The sequence below is a fragment of the Clinocottus analis genome, unplaced genomic scaffold (assembly GCF_023055335.1).
Source record: "Clinocottus analis isolate CAN_PGR_092001 unplaced genomic scaffold, fCliAna1.0.p SCAF_21, whole genome shotgun sequence".
Taxonomy (NCBI): Eukaryota; Metazoa; Chordata; class Actinopteri; order Perciformes; family Cottidae; genus Clinocottus; species Clinocottus analis.
In genome coordinates this window covers 4,223,518-4,236,504 of record NW_027175943.1, presented here as the reverse complement: position 1 = coordinate 4,236,504, position 12,987 = coordinate 4,223,518, and the positions used below count along the sequence as shown (strand labels likewise).

Here is a 12,987-nt window from a genome sequence, read left to right as displayed (position 1 = left end):
CGCTACGGCTGCTGCTCAGCGTCACAGCTCGGCAGTTTCCGGAAAGGCTCGGTTTCTCCGAGTCACAAAACTGTGCTGTGACAGTTGAAAAACGCAATATTGGGGACGTTTTTAACTTCTTAAGACCAGTTTCTCTCATTCAAAGTATTTGTATTCGGAATTTGACTGGTCTACGGGAAAGTACGGTGTATGGGGTAGAAAATGCACCAATTATGTATTTGTTTTGGCACAGCAAATAGGTCTAGAGATCTCCTGCAGACAAAAAGTACAATACATATATACATACAAAATAATCCAAACACAGTTTAATTACAAAAGATGTATTTGTGCATTCTGAACGGGAATACAAGACAGACATCAAATGTAGTGTTAAATGTAACAGGTGTATTACTGTGGGAGAAAAGTCAAAGATTCACTTCTATACCTCAGCAAATACAGATAATAGACTCATGATTTCACATAGAGTAGAAAACGTCCTTGTACAAAAGAAAAAACAGCCACATCTTTAAACTGTAACGTAGCATATTTTTCAGGAAAAAATGTTCTTTGCAAATTACCCAGTAATACCACCCAATGGTGAACTATATGCATATATAAAAATGTAAGCAAATTAAAGCCATGCAAACTGGAAAGCAAAGAACATAAAAATTGACAGTAATAAATATACTGCTAAAGGTTACTTGCCAATCATGCTCTCATCATACATACAGTGTAGAGCTTGTTTTGCCAAGCAGGCATTCATTAAGAAATACCTCAAACCTCCACAAGGTGGCCCTGCAGCAGAGGAGATGTGAAAGCAGGAAAATTAAGTATTCTTCAAAGAATGATTTAAACAGCACCACACAAGTGAGGCAATTATGCAATGCCCTCATGCTGACTTTGAGCTGGAAAAAAACAGAACAATGAGAATGTATCGTGAAACAAAATGACCAACAAGCAGAGCAATTTGTAAGTGTTATAACCCAACTTTGTAGAGTACCTTTGTAGTGTAGCCGTTCGTCCACAGACCAACATATAAAATCTGATAACTTGTACAAACAAAACATGGTAGAGGTCAGGCTGTAATACTATTCCATTATTGTAGTCTGAAGAAAGGAAATGGGTGTTTTGTTGGATTTAAGACACAAAGTTCCCCATTTTCTATCAAAAACTATGCTGTGCTTCATTTCCCAGTTTCTACTAGAACTGAGCAATATGTATACATAAATACACACGTATTGCCCAGCTCTAGTGTGTATATGTATATTTATGTATATATAAAAAGTGTAAACTGAACTGTACTCTACTGCCAACATTAATGAATTACATATTCATTACACCCAACCTTAGTTTAACGGTCAAAGCAGAAGCGAGTAAGCACCGCTGACGGGGGTTGAACATCGTGTGGGAAATGAACATGGAACGTAAAAAAAGTCAAAGGAAGGTATGCATGCAGATCACAACAAGACATGTGGAGACAGGTGAGTCTGGAAAAAGTGTCTCATCCACTGCCAGGTTATACCATGTGACTGTGGGAAAGAACAGGATTAGGTAATTCCTCCCCCAACTATCACAACCGACTCTTGAATATTATCTCTCTGTCAGACAGGATTACATTTTTTTTTCGTCATGCGGTGTGTACGCCTGCATGTGTCGAGAGGTTTCTTGTTATCTTAATTGAGCGGATTATAAGCTGTACTGCAGTTTTCTTTCTATTGGAAATGGGAACACAACAACACATACTTGCACAGATTTATGAATGGAAGTCAGGCACACTTCCTACTCCACACCTCACCTTACCCCATCCATATTTATCCCAAAAAACACTCGATATGCTGCACCAACAGCTTCAGAATGATCATAACAAAAGGCCTTTCAGGTTAACAGTAGAAAGTAGGACAGAACCAGGAAGTCAGGCCTCCTTCAGGGCTATTTCTGGAACCGGGGGGGATGGCTGAATAAATAAAAAGGGAAGGAAAATGGCTATCATGTGAAGGGAAAGAAAAATATGGCAAGCATAATAAAGCAAAGCTCGTAGGATAAACAGTCCGCACGGACACTCAAAGCCACGGAGGGCTTAAAATATTCAATAAGTTAACACTCAAAAAGACAAGTGTGCCTGGCATCAAAGCACCGAAGGTCAGTATATAAACAAAGGCAAGCCAACACACACTTGGAGGACAGAACCAACACTCACAACCCATCTTAGTAACAGCTGCAGCGAGGCGAAACACTTATTCCAGGGTTTCAGCGCCGCTTGCTCCGATCCCATTCAAACGCAAGAGTCTAACAACAAATAAGGCATTTCAAAAAGGAGAAAATATACGTGTAGTGTAAACAAAATTGTTCTTTTAAGCGAGTGATTTGAAATATCATGAAGATATTTCTGCCAGGCGCTGCAGCAGCGTGGAGAAGCCAGCCGCCTGCTGGGAGAGCTCAGCGACGCGGTCCACCATCTCCTGCGTGGCGGATACTGACGGGTAGTTTTGTGCGGCGCCTTTTGTTGCCACGACAACTGACTTCAAGGCCTGACAGAGTCGGCCCCCTGAGGTTGTGATCTACAATAAGAAAAAGATGAATATGAACATAATTATTACACAACCATGATCAACTTTACTCCTTTTTAACTGACTGTTACTGTCCATCGAGACGAGAGCATGTACACTTTGTGGATTAAATAAATGTCATGGAAACGAAGCGTGCGTCGGGTTTTCTCTACTTACCTTGGCCCGGAGGTCGGCGGAGGTGAGAAGGCGGGAGAGCGTGTCCCCAATAAACACCAATTTGTGCGCCGTCACAATGAGACTCTTCCCCCTGGCTACGAAGATGCGTGGCGGCTGGTTCCCCTGCACGCTGCTGAAGAGCACGTCGATGGCGTCTGCCAGGCAGGAGAGGTGAGCGAGGCTCTGAGACGAGTAGAAGGACAGCAGCTCCGAGTCCTCCAGGGAGAGGGACACGGGAAGTGGTGGGGATGGAGTCAACTGTGCAAAGATGAAAGATGAAGTTAGTGGTTGCAAGGGAAAGTTAACAAATTGGAGAAATTGGATGGCAAAGTGTAAGATTTCCACGTTGAGTCCCTGTGAGAGGTTTGAGAACTGAAAAAACACTTTACTAATTTTTTACTTAAATTAAAGCAAAAATGCCAAACATTTTCTGCTTCCAGCATTGGAAATGTAAGGATTTTTATGCTTTTCTTTGTCACACATGACAGTAAACCAAGTTTTGGAATGTTGGTTGTACAACTCGAAATTTTCTATTAAATTTTTTTTTTTTTTTTTACAATTATAACTGTTATTTTTCACTTTGACATTTTATCAACCAAATAATAAAATCAGAAAAATAATCAACGCATGAACCGTGACAAAAAAATGAATAATTAGTTACAACCCTGATCTTAAGAAACCATTTAACAGAGCTTCCTTGTGTAAAAAAACATATGCAGACATCTCTGATTGAAGGAGTATAACTGTGTTAATATAATACAGAAAGTGAGCACTCTACCCTGTTTTTAAATAAAGTTGAGAGTCTCAGACCGGACTTAGAAGCCGGAGAAAGTCATACATAAAGTACGTCAGCAAGTGGCACTGTTGAAAGAATTACTGTGCTTTTCTGTCAGTCATTGTCCTGCAGCCTCCATTCGATGTGAGGCAAGATTGTTAAGATTTACAAATGACCTCTTGTTGGTTGTCTATTACGCAGCCAAGGAATCTAGCAAGGAGTAGAAAAAAAAGTAGACTGAGTGATAAGAAAACATGACCTCAGTCTCAAAAAAACAAGAGGACCAAACCGACTCGAGAGACACATTGTAATTCTGCTCGTGTATGCCGCTACAACTCTCAGACTGAAAGCCTTGATGTTGAATCATCAGAAGAACAAATACAAAGCATAACAGATTCTCTCAAGATGTTTGTACAGCTTCATGAGACATAAATCAACAGAGGTTAATGGGATATTAAGTTAGGAAGTGTTGTGTAGTCATAAGTGTAGACTAAAGATGTGTTCGACCACATCAACAGCCAAATAGCTGCAGCCAACTGGATTAATGAGTCAGTGTTCATTAGTAAACAGAGCACACTGTGAACAACACAGAGTGAATCAATGACTTATCTGTGTTGACGTGTTGTTAGTTTCTGTTCAACAAAAACTTTTGGATTGGAGCGGTGATAGATTGTGTTTATGGCTATAAAAAAAAGAGACTCACCGTTGGATCTGCATTGATGGTTTGTATGTGTCCGTTCTCACTCAGAATATCAGGAAGTGGCTGAGGTTTACCCTGGTGTGGGAAATAGAAAACAGCAAAGCATTTATACAGACACGTTTAGATGTTTCATAGCATTGTCACTATAAATCCTCATGTGCACACATGACATTAGGAACAGTTAGCAGCAAAAATGTACAGATGTATTTATACGCATAAAAAACATCAGCAACAGAACGGAATTGGAGGAAATACAAAACGCTAATTAGTAGCCTTAAAAAGGTTTTAAAAATCTTGAAAATGTTGGATATTAAATACGATTCAAATGATGAAAACTGACCTGCAGCTTGACATATCCAACGCTGTCCCCAGTTGGTACAGAGGCAGGGATCGGGGTCAAGCCAATCCCTGCATACTCATTGCTGGGGTCATCTTCATCGTCAACGGGGCCGATTGTCAGTGTCACCGTCGACACAGTGGGAGGCAAGGGGAAGGCGGGCTGAGGGGTTGGCGGCAGGGGGCGCTCCTGGATCCAGCTACCTTTACGGGAGCCCATTCCACCGCCTGAGGGTTTCCCATCAGGCACTGGGAGCGCGGGCAACGGCCTGCGGGACAGGGAGTCTTGGGAAGGCAAACGTGGTCGGCCCTGAGCCTGCAAGAGGAGGGCGCTCTCCTCTAAGGAGCGCTGGACCAGCGTCAACAGCCCTTCAGACGGAGGAGCGTTGCCGATAGCGGACAACGCCGGCAGGAGGTCCGACAGACGAGCCCATACCTGCTGAAGAGGCGGCGGAGGGTCGTCTGAATGACACGCTTTCCACGTCGACAGGATTTCAGCCAACGAGGTGGCCAGGTCCCGCGACGACAGAGCGGAGGCAGAGGAAGAGGCCGCGCTCAGCACCGAGTGGACCAGGCTGGCGAGTGTGGCTCTCCACTGCACGTCACCTGAGCCGTTACTAGAAACAGAGAGGCGGCGAGTAGAGGTGGAGGAGGACGACAAAGAGTGAGGGAGAACTTCCCCGGTCAGCGCGGGCATGTCGTAGATGCCACAGTCGGGTTCAGAAGAGTCCCGGTTATGACTGCTAATACGTTTCTCAGATCCGGGGACACGATAGCTCTGTCCAATGTCCTCGCCAGAGAGGCTTATGGTGGATTCCCCCGGGCCCAGAGGCACCCCTGGCAGTGTAGGAACACTGTATACGTCTTCATCGACTTCTTCAGGCTGGATATCTGATGTGGACTTATTGAGAGTGATGGTGGGGACATCATATACCTACAAGTGGAATAACAGACAGAGGAAATGTTTTTTAATGTTATGTGTGTAGTTCACTTTATTATTGTGTGGACAGAAGATGATTACTATGAGACAAAGACACAATGTATTCATTGTGCAACGACACAATATGAGGTTTCGGTTTCAATGAGGGAACAGTGATGCATCCACAATAATGGAGGTTCACAGAGTTTGAAACAATATCATGTGTCATGCGGGTCTAGAAGACTTTAGACTTCCTTTAAACCTGGCTTGTGCGTTGACGATCTGTCAAAAGTAGAAACACATGAAACAGGGTCACCACAAACACCAAATGTGGGCGGAGACATATTAGTCCCTGAGAAGAGCTAAGTCTAAAAGCAGTGAGTCCACATCCAGTAATTGCGGGCAAAGAGGAAAAAAAAAAAATCCAACAGCTGGCAGACATATTTAAGTAAGGTTAAAGGGGAGACCACTGGGGGCAGGGTGCTGGTGGATCGGCCTTGGCTTGGCCATGACAGATGGGTGTGACAAGGAGAAAATAGAAGCAGCATTTGGACTGGTTAGACAGGCTCCCCCAGCAGAAAGAGACAGGTGTGGCCTCGCCTTGAAAGGGGGGTAGGGAGACAGACTGATGGTGGAATGTGGGAAGAAATGGTATCAGGGTATATGACAGTCATCTGTTGTTGGCGAGTTGCTTCACTTGTACAGACATGAATTCAACACAGTGTATGAACGGTTCCCAGCTATTTCTCAGTGAAATCGAAATTCATAAGGATTATCATTTGAAATTATAGGCATAACAGAAAAACTTTTGGAATAAGTCCTTGATGAAAGTTTAATGTCTGTACACAAGAGTCCAAAACCAAAATTTGATGTAAACAGACATTTCAATCTCCAAAATGTGAGACAAGTTCGAAATGTAAGAATATGTTACATACATCCAAAAAGAAAGTCATTGAGATCGTATTGTTAAGGGTTGTTTTTACCTCTGACTCTGAATCAGTTTGTGGTGGGAGACTGCGAGGGGTGTCATAGATGCCATCCTCATCATCATCATCCCCCCCAATGGAAGATGGGACAGTTCGCTGCCACCTGCCCCTGGGAGGAGTGTCGTACACCTACAAAGACAAACCAAATTATAATTGCAGGTTTTGGTCGATCAAAAGTTGTACATTTTTCAAACGTGCCGATAAAACTTGGGCGACATGCAAAGTCAATACACAAACAAAACTCACTCCAATAAAAGGGTTTTTGGAGCAAATCAAAAATGTAGAATCCTAAAACAACACACTCAGGTTTTGACAGTGTAGTAGGTAAAGTAGCACAAACCTGGTCATCTACATCATCCGAGTAATCCTGTTTATCTCCTCTTTTGTTGAGCACGTTGTTGCTTTTCTCCAGGACATTATTTGTCCTGTCCTCCTTACTCTGAGGACCCCTCCTCTGTTTGTCCTTCTCTTGCAAGCTTGTAGAAGTAACCTGAGCAGTGGGTTTAGGGACAGAGTTAGAATCAGCTGATGATGCTGAATCTTTCCTGGTGACTCCCCTCACTGGAGGAGCTGGTGGGGGAGGTTTGCGGGCAAAGTTTGGTGAACCAGGAACCCTGACCTGCCCTGCTCGGACCAGTAAAGGAGACCCCCGGTGACAGGCTAGGTTGGGTTTGCCCCTTGCAACAGCGGGGTTGGGTGAAACTCCCTTGAGCATAGGTCTGGGAGATGCTTGGTTAGGGGATAATTGAGATGGGTGCTGGTGGGCCAAAACTGTGGCAGAAGTCCTGTGGAGGTTTGCACCCACAGGGGTGGGTGTTTGGTACATCACAGGTGAGTCCTGGCTCACTTTCAGCTGGGGGGTACCAGGTGTTCCACTGTGGCCATTAGAGCACAAAGCAGGGCCCAAGATCCCTCCTGTTGGGGATTGGTAAACATCGTCATCTGCAAGTGGAGTACCTTTGGGCACCAAATAACAGTCGTCCGAGTGTCCAGTTGTTAGTGTTTCTCTAGGAAGTAGATATGTAGTGTCCTCTGCTTCATCAGCTGCCCTTGGAACTCCAGTGGGGGCAAGGTACACCGACTCTGAATCTGTGAGAGCTCCTGGTTGTCTGGCGTGCTGAGCTGCTGAAGGCATTGGACTTCCTGTTATTTCTGTGCCTCGGCCTCTCAGAGAGGGTGAGCGTGGACGTCCCGCCCCTACTAAGTCCCAGTCAGGTCTTGGCCGGAGGCCAGAGCTAGAGTGTGAGCGTGGGCGCCCGCCCTCGACTCTTCGGAGCTCCGTAGGCCTTAAGGCAGCTCCGCGTGCCTCACCAACGCCTGGCGGGGAGCGATACACTCCATCCATGTCCTCTGCACTGCCGCTGACTGCAGTCCGGGTCATTGGGGGGACAGGAGACAGGTAAACAGAGTCCTCAACGGGGCCACGATGGGGGTCTGACCCTGGGGGTGGGGCGGTTTGGAGGAGTCGAAGACGGTTCGCGGGGGCAATGCCTTGTCTGCCATGCAGGGAGCAGAGCCACCAGCCCGGCCCACCACCCTGCTCCTGTTCAAGAACCATCAGTATGTCACCCTTCCGGAAAGCCAGCTCCTCCGGGCTCTCTGCTGCATTGTCAAACAGGGCCTTTGCCAATACCGTCTGAGAGAGAGGACGAGACAAAAGCAGAAAGCATAAACACAGAGCCTTCCATTCAATAATTCAAACAAACAAACACAGCAAATGGTCAGTAAAAGTAGGTTTTAATCGACCGCCTAAATTCACACAAGCTAGTGCCTCACATCTGCACACCACAAACAAGCAAGTACATTGACATGGCAATGCCAAGTCAGGAGTATAAAAAGGTTGATTGTTTGGGGCTATTGAATGGAGAGTGAATAGGAGTGAATAGGGAAGATCTCGTAAAATGTCCATGTGAGAGACAGAGGGACAGGAAAAGGTTGGGTGAAAACACAACAAAAAAATGTAAAAAGCTAGCATCATGACAAACTCACAATTCACAGCTGTGTCAATAATTATGAGGCTGACAGAAAGAGAGGCACAGTCGGGGAGGATCAATGTTCAACTGGACACAAGAGCTTAATGGTAATGAGCGAGATGAGAGGGAGGGGGAGGGGATAAGAGGCACATCTGTCCCTAGCTGTTTAGGATTTAATTGCCAACCTAAAGCCAGAGTCAGCCCCCTTTCATTTTCTAAACCAACCCCCTGGGGACAACTGGGCTCCATTGAGCCATGTGGGACCCCTTTAAAACAGTAATGGAGGCAATGAGCAGCCTGATTAAATAGTATAGATAAGGTGAGATAACATACAATGGCAAGAACCACGTCCAGCAAATTACACATTGTTTAGCTTCAAAAATCAAATAGTTGTAATCCTATTTTGATACCATCAAAAGAGTTCATATACTCAAAAGGAGACAAACAGTGTACTCACGGAGACAGACATCGTAGCTAAATTAACAGCAATGACTCAAGAGACGATAACTCCAGTGTCCTGGTCAGTCGGGGTCGTCCATCTAGATCCGCGATGGTTCTCATGGACGAGCTGGTCGCCGGAGAGACTCGGTGCAGAAGAAACACAGCAGAGTCGGGGGAGGACACATCTCACAGTCCGGGCGCCTCGTCGTCTCCGCCTTCAACCAGGACGACACATTCATTTAAAAAAAACACACACACACACACACAGACACACACACACACACAGACACACACACACACAGTTTAGGAAAAATCCCAAACTCAAAACGGTGCAGGGCACGTGTGAGCCGAAAGGTAGGCGGGTAACGACGACACCTGTCTCTCCTTTTTTTCACGCCCAGTAACGTAACGTTACGTCAAATACCAACCGCTAAACGATAGCTAACGTTAGCTCAGCACCAGAATTGAATAAGCGGTGTGCACTCGCTATTAAATATATATGTTTGTCTGATTAGAAATAGCTATCATGGTGTAAACGACGGTTTGTTTTAAGTGTGGGCAGCCGTTGGTTTCGACAGCGCGAGCTGTGTTGTCGCGGCCTAGCCGCTCGCGACGTAAAAAAGGTGGTTATCTTCATCGCCTGACGCTAAAGTTCAGCCCAAAACAACAATGGCACCGCCGGGGTGAACCCGCTCACGGTGAGCGGTCTCCCGGTGCACGTGAGCACCCAAAGCCGCCATCGTAAAATACGTAGCGTTACCTTGTTGTTTTCAGATATTTTCGCCCATAAACTTCGCGTCGGCGTACAGTCCAGAATACGTAAATTCACTTCTTCTCAGGCGTGAAAATCTGAGACCATCGGCGTTCAATCATCTTCGACGATGACAACATCGATGGCTCCGCCTCCTCGGATCGTCACGCGGTTCGCTGATCTACAAGCGGAGCGCGAGCCTCGGCTCCAGGCGCTGAGACACATCCAACGCTTGTGAGCTCGCGCTGGCATCCGCCGCGCGGAACACAACGCGTCCGTGATTGGTTCGTTATTGCGGGTTGCGTTTAGGAACGTCCGAAATGAATTGTTCATCAGAACACTATGCTTTGAACCGAGAAATAAAATCAACGAAATATGTGGTCCAATTTGTACATTACCGGACAGTACAACAAAATATGTAATTTCCTGAATAAATAGCATTATCGTTTCGACGGACTTGATTGTACAGTTGAATTAGGGAGCAGCTAATTTCGTTTTGACGCTTGCTCGAGGCTTTTATTTTGACAGCTCAAATTTTACCCGGAAAATACAACTACACATGAATCGTCGGTAGTCAAAGGTCCAGAAGTAGACTTTGTATTTTAAGAAATTCTTCCACTGTTCAACCTCAATATTGCATGAACTGCAGGGTGAGATAATGCTCTTGATCACATTTGCGCAGTTGCATTAGTTGCTTTTGCAATGTAGCCCCCTGCGTAGACTTTTACTAAATTGTCTTGAGTTTGCCTTTAATACCAATCAAATATATTTTCGTTTGTGTAACACTATGTATCAATTAGTGTATTAATTGATAAGGTGACATATCAAAAAACACTAACTTCGTTAACTGATTGTTTACTTCTAGCACTTAGCTCGTGCAACACTGCTGTCAGATGACCTCTACCCTACATACCCAGGGTTTTAATAACACAAAATATGACTGTGTTGTGTTCACAGGGGATGTTAAGGAGTGTTTTCAGGTGCCTTAGGACCAATCCTGTTGCTGGCCAACGAAGTATGTCTCAAAGTAGCCTTGCTGGAAAGGTCGCTATAATCACTGCCTCCACAGAAGGGTATACATTCCTTTATGAATTCCTTTTTTGTTTATACTCTCCAAGAAACACACAGGACACCAATGAAGGAAATGACTTTTGAAATATGTGTATGCTGTCCTGATAAAGCAGTGATACCAAGTGGATAACCAATCATTTCTTTTGACAATACATAAACCATACTTAGTTGTGATCATTTGAAAAAAGCTCAGCAAAGACTTTTCTCTGTGAAACAGCCGAAAATGATCCCAATGACTGAACGGAAATATGTAATATATCTATTGGCTTCGCAATAGCAGAACAGTAACTGCAGCACCCCAGGTCCAGACAGGAAAAGGCCTGGCAAAGTGACGCATCAAACTAATAAAAAAAGTCATTGTTCATGATTCATTAGCTACCATCCCGGGCTAAAATGTACACAGACTATTAAAAAAGTGACTAAACTTTTACTTTCACCATTTGACTACCGGTAGTGTTGTTATTCCTGTGCTTATGACACACAATGGAACTCATCATATGGTGCTTATAGCTGTAGGGAAAGCACTTATCTATTTATGGATTTACCCTTTTTTATGCACAGTTTTTTATGCAATGATCTCAAACAATCGTCTCTTAATAACGTCATGTAAAACAACCACAATTACAGACTTGATCCCTTCCTTCTCTTCCTCCTCCTCTTCCAGAATTGGTCTGGCTGCAGCTCAGGCCCTCGGAAAGAGAGGAGCCCATGTGGTGGTGAGCAGCCGGCGGCAGGCCAACGTGGACAAGGCTGTGGCGTTGCTGCAGAGCCAGAGCATCCAAGTGACTGGCACCACCTGCAATGTTGGCAAAGGAGAAGACAGAGAAAAACTGGTCCAAACGGTGAGTATTTTTAAAATCCTACCAACCACACGTATATCGTTTTCAGCCATCTGCAAGTTTGGTCCACATGGCTGCCGACCAACAATTATAAGGTTGTCGGTGATTCATATGACTCATAATAAGCTCATTAATCATCTCCTTCTGTGTTTGGACTAGACTCTGGATCAGTGCGGAGGCATAGACATCCTGGTATCCAACGCAGCGGTCAACCCTTTCTTCGGAAACATCATGGACTCCACAGAGGAGGTCTGGGACAAGGTACGCAACACACACAAAGCCCCCGGCGACTCGCTTGTTAAAGCATCTGAAAAATACTCATACCTGTACTGCCTCAATTTATTTATTTTAATATGGGATCATTTCTCTGTAGATCCTGTCTGTAAATGTGAAAGCAGCCTTCCTCATGACTAAGTTGGTGGTGCCTCATATAGAGAAGAGGGGGTGAGTGACAAACAGCAAGAAAGACGATACAACTCCACGGCTGTTTATTTAATCGCACATCTTCTGTATTTTCCTTTTTAGAGGGGGGAATGTGGTATTTGTGTCATCTGTGGCTGGATACCAACCAATGCAGGTCAGTGAGAGAATAGGCAGATAAATAGGAAGTCAAGTCCAATGTGACTGTATGTGAAGTACACGGTGTCTCCGTCTCTGCAGGCTCTGGGCCCTTACAGTGTGAGTAAGACGGCTCTGCTGGGTCTGACCCGGGCGCTGGCCCCTGAGCTGGCCCACAGTAACATAAGAGTCAACTGCGTGGCCCCTGGAGTCATCAAGACCCGCTTCAGCTCTGCGGTGAGGAAAAAAAAAAAAAAACACATTCAAATCCCACATGTCCAAACTGGGTGTTAATTTACTGTTAAAGTCTCTATAATACACCGTGTTGTTCCAGTTATGGGAAAATGAAGACATCATGGACGAGTTTAAAAGCCAGCTCAGCATTAAAAGGTACAACTCGTCGTCGCAGGTAACTCACTGACGTTGCGGTACAATAAACGCATGGATACCAGATTTCACATTTTGCCCTTCAGAGTCGGAAAGCCGGAGGAAGTCGGCGGAGTGATCGCCTTCTTGTGCTCCGAGGAGGCTTCCTACATCACTGGAGAGACCGTCACGGTGACCGGAGGGATTGGATGCCGACTTTGATTCTCCGGTGGCGGCAAACGTGTGTTTCTGTTTGGATAGATACATGTATGTACACACGTTTTAAATAAATGTTGACTACTCAAGTGTTGACCCAGCACAGCCAGAATGCATCTATTAACTTTATTATGAGACAAAATAAGCCACAATTTAAAGTCAACAGTCCAAGTGATAAGATGACATTCGATTTCAAACTAAATGTGAAGGTTTTTGCCCCTCTGTGATGTACAAGTACTTTAAATATACATATGGTTGACAAACAAAGTTGTGGAATTTTTTTTAATGTTCACTGATTCCTTCCACATCACATATCACATTCATTTGATGCAGGAGCAGTTCAAGAAGAGCCTC

General features: G+C 44.8%; 2 protein-coding genes across 7 annotated transcripts; one reads left to right on the top strand and one right to left on the bottom strand.

Annotated features, from left to right (window-relative positions):
• Window positions 1-304: 304 nt before the first annotated feature.
• On the bottom strand, window positions 305-9,824 carry efs (embryonal Fyn-associated substrate). Of its 3 annotated transcripts, none has more exons than XM_068587357.1 (8): window positions 9,593-9,824; window positions 8,849-9,047; window positions 6,759-8,054; window positions 6,416-6,547; window positions 4,518-5,447; window positions 4,181-4,252; window positions 2,703-2,960; window positions 305-2,537 (listed from the first exon to the last, which is right to left on the bottom strand). In XM_068587357.1, exons 2-8 carry the CDS (start codon window positions 8,858-8,860, stop codon window positions 2,352-2,354), a joined length of 2,886 nt encoding a protein of 961 aa, XP_068443458.1. In that variant the 5' UTR covers window positions 8,861-9,047; window positions 9,593-9,824; the 3' UTR covers window positions 305-2,351. The 3 variants fall into 3 exon arrangements, 2 of the variants coding, with proteins under 2 accessions (XP_068443458.1, XP_068443460.1); XR_011078070.1 differs by lacking the exon at window positions 305-2,537 and adding an exon at window positions 3,580-3,687 and having other exon boundaries at window positions 2,835-2,960; XM_068587359.1 differs by lacking the exon at window positions 9,593-9,824 and having other exon boundaries at window positions 8,849-9,481.
• dhrs4 (dehydrogenase/reductase (SDR family) member 4) lies at window positions 8,692-12,889 on the top strand. Of its 4 annotated transcripts, none has more exons than XM_068587364.1 (9): window positions 8,692-8,710; window positions 10,541-10,656; window positions 11,319-11,496; window positions 11,653-11,754; window positions 11,867-11,937; window positions 12,019-12,070; window positions 12,154-12,288; window positions 12,386-12,441; window positions 12,525-12,889. In XM_068587364.1, exons 2-9 carry the CDS (start codon window positions 10,544-10,546, stop codon window positions 12,637-12,639), a joined length of 822 nt encoding a protein of 273 aa, XP_068443465.1. In that variant the 5' UTR covers window positions 8,692-8,710; window positions 10,541-10,543; the 3' UTR covers window positions 12,640-12,889. The 4 variants fall into 4 exon arrangements, with proteins under 4 accessions (XP_068443465.1, XP_068443463.1, XP_068443464.1 ...); XM_068587362.1 differs by lacking the exon at window positions 8,692-8,710 and adding an exon at window positions 8,941-9,186; XM_068587363.1 differs by lacking the exon at window positions 8,692-8,710 and adding an exon at window positions 9,256-9,530.
• The last annotated feature ends 98 nt before the right edge of the window (window positions 12,890-12,987 follow it).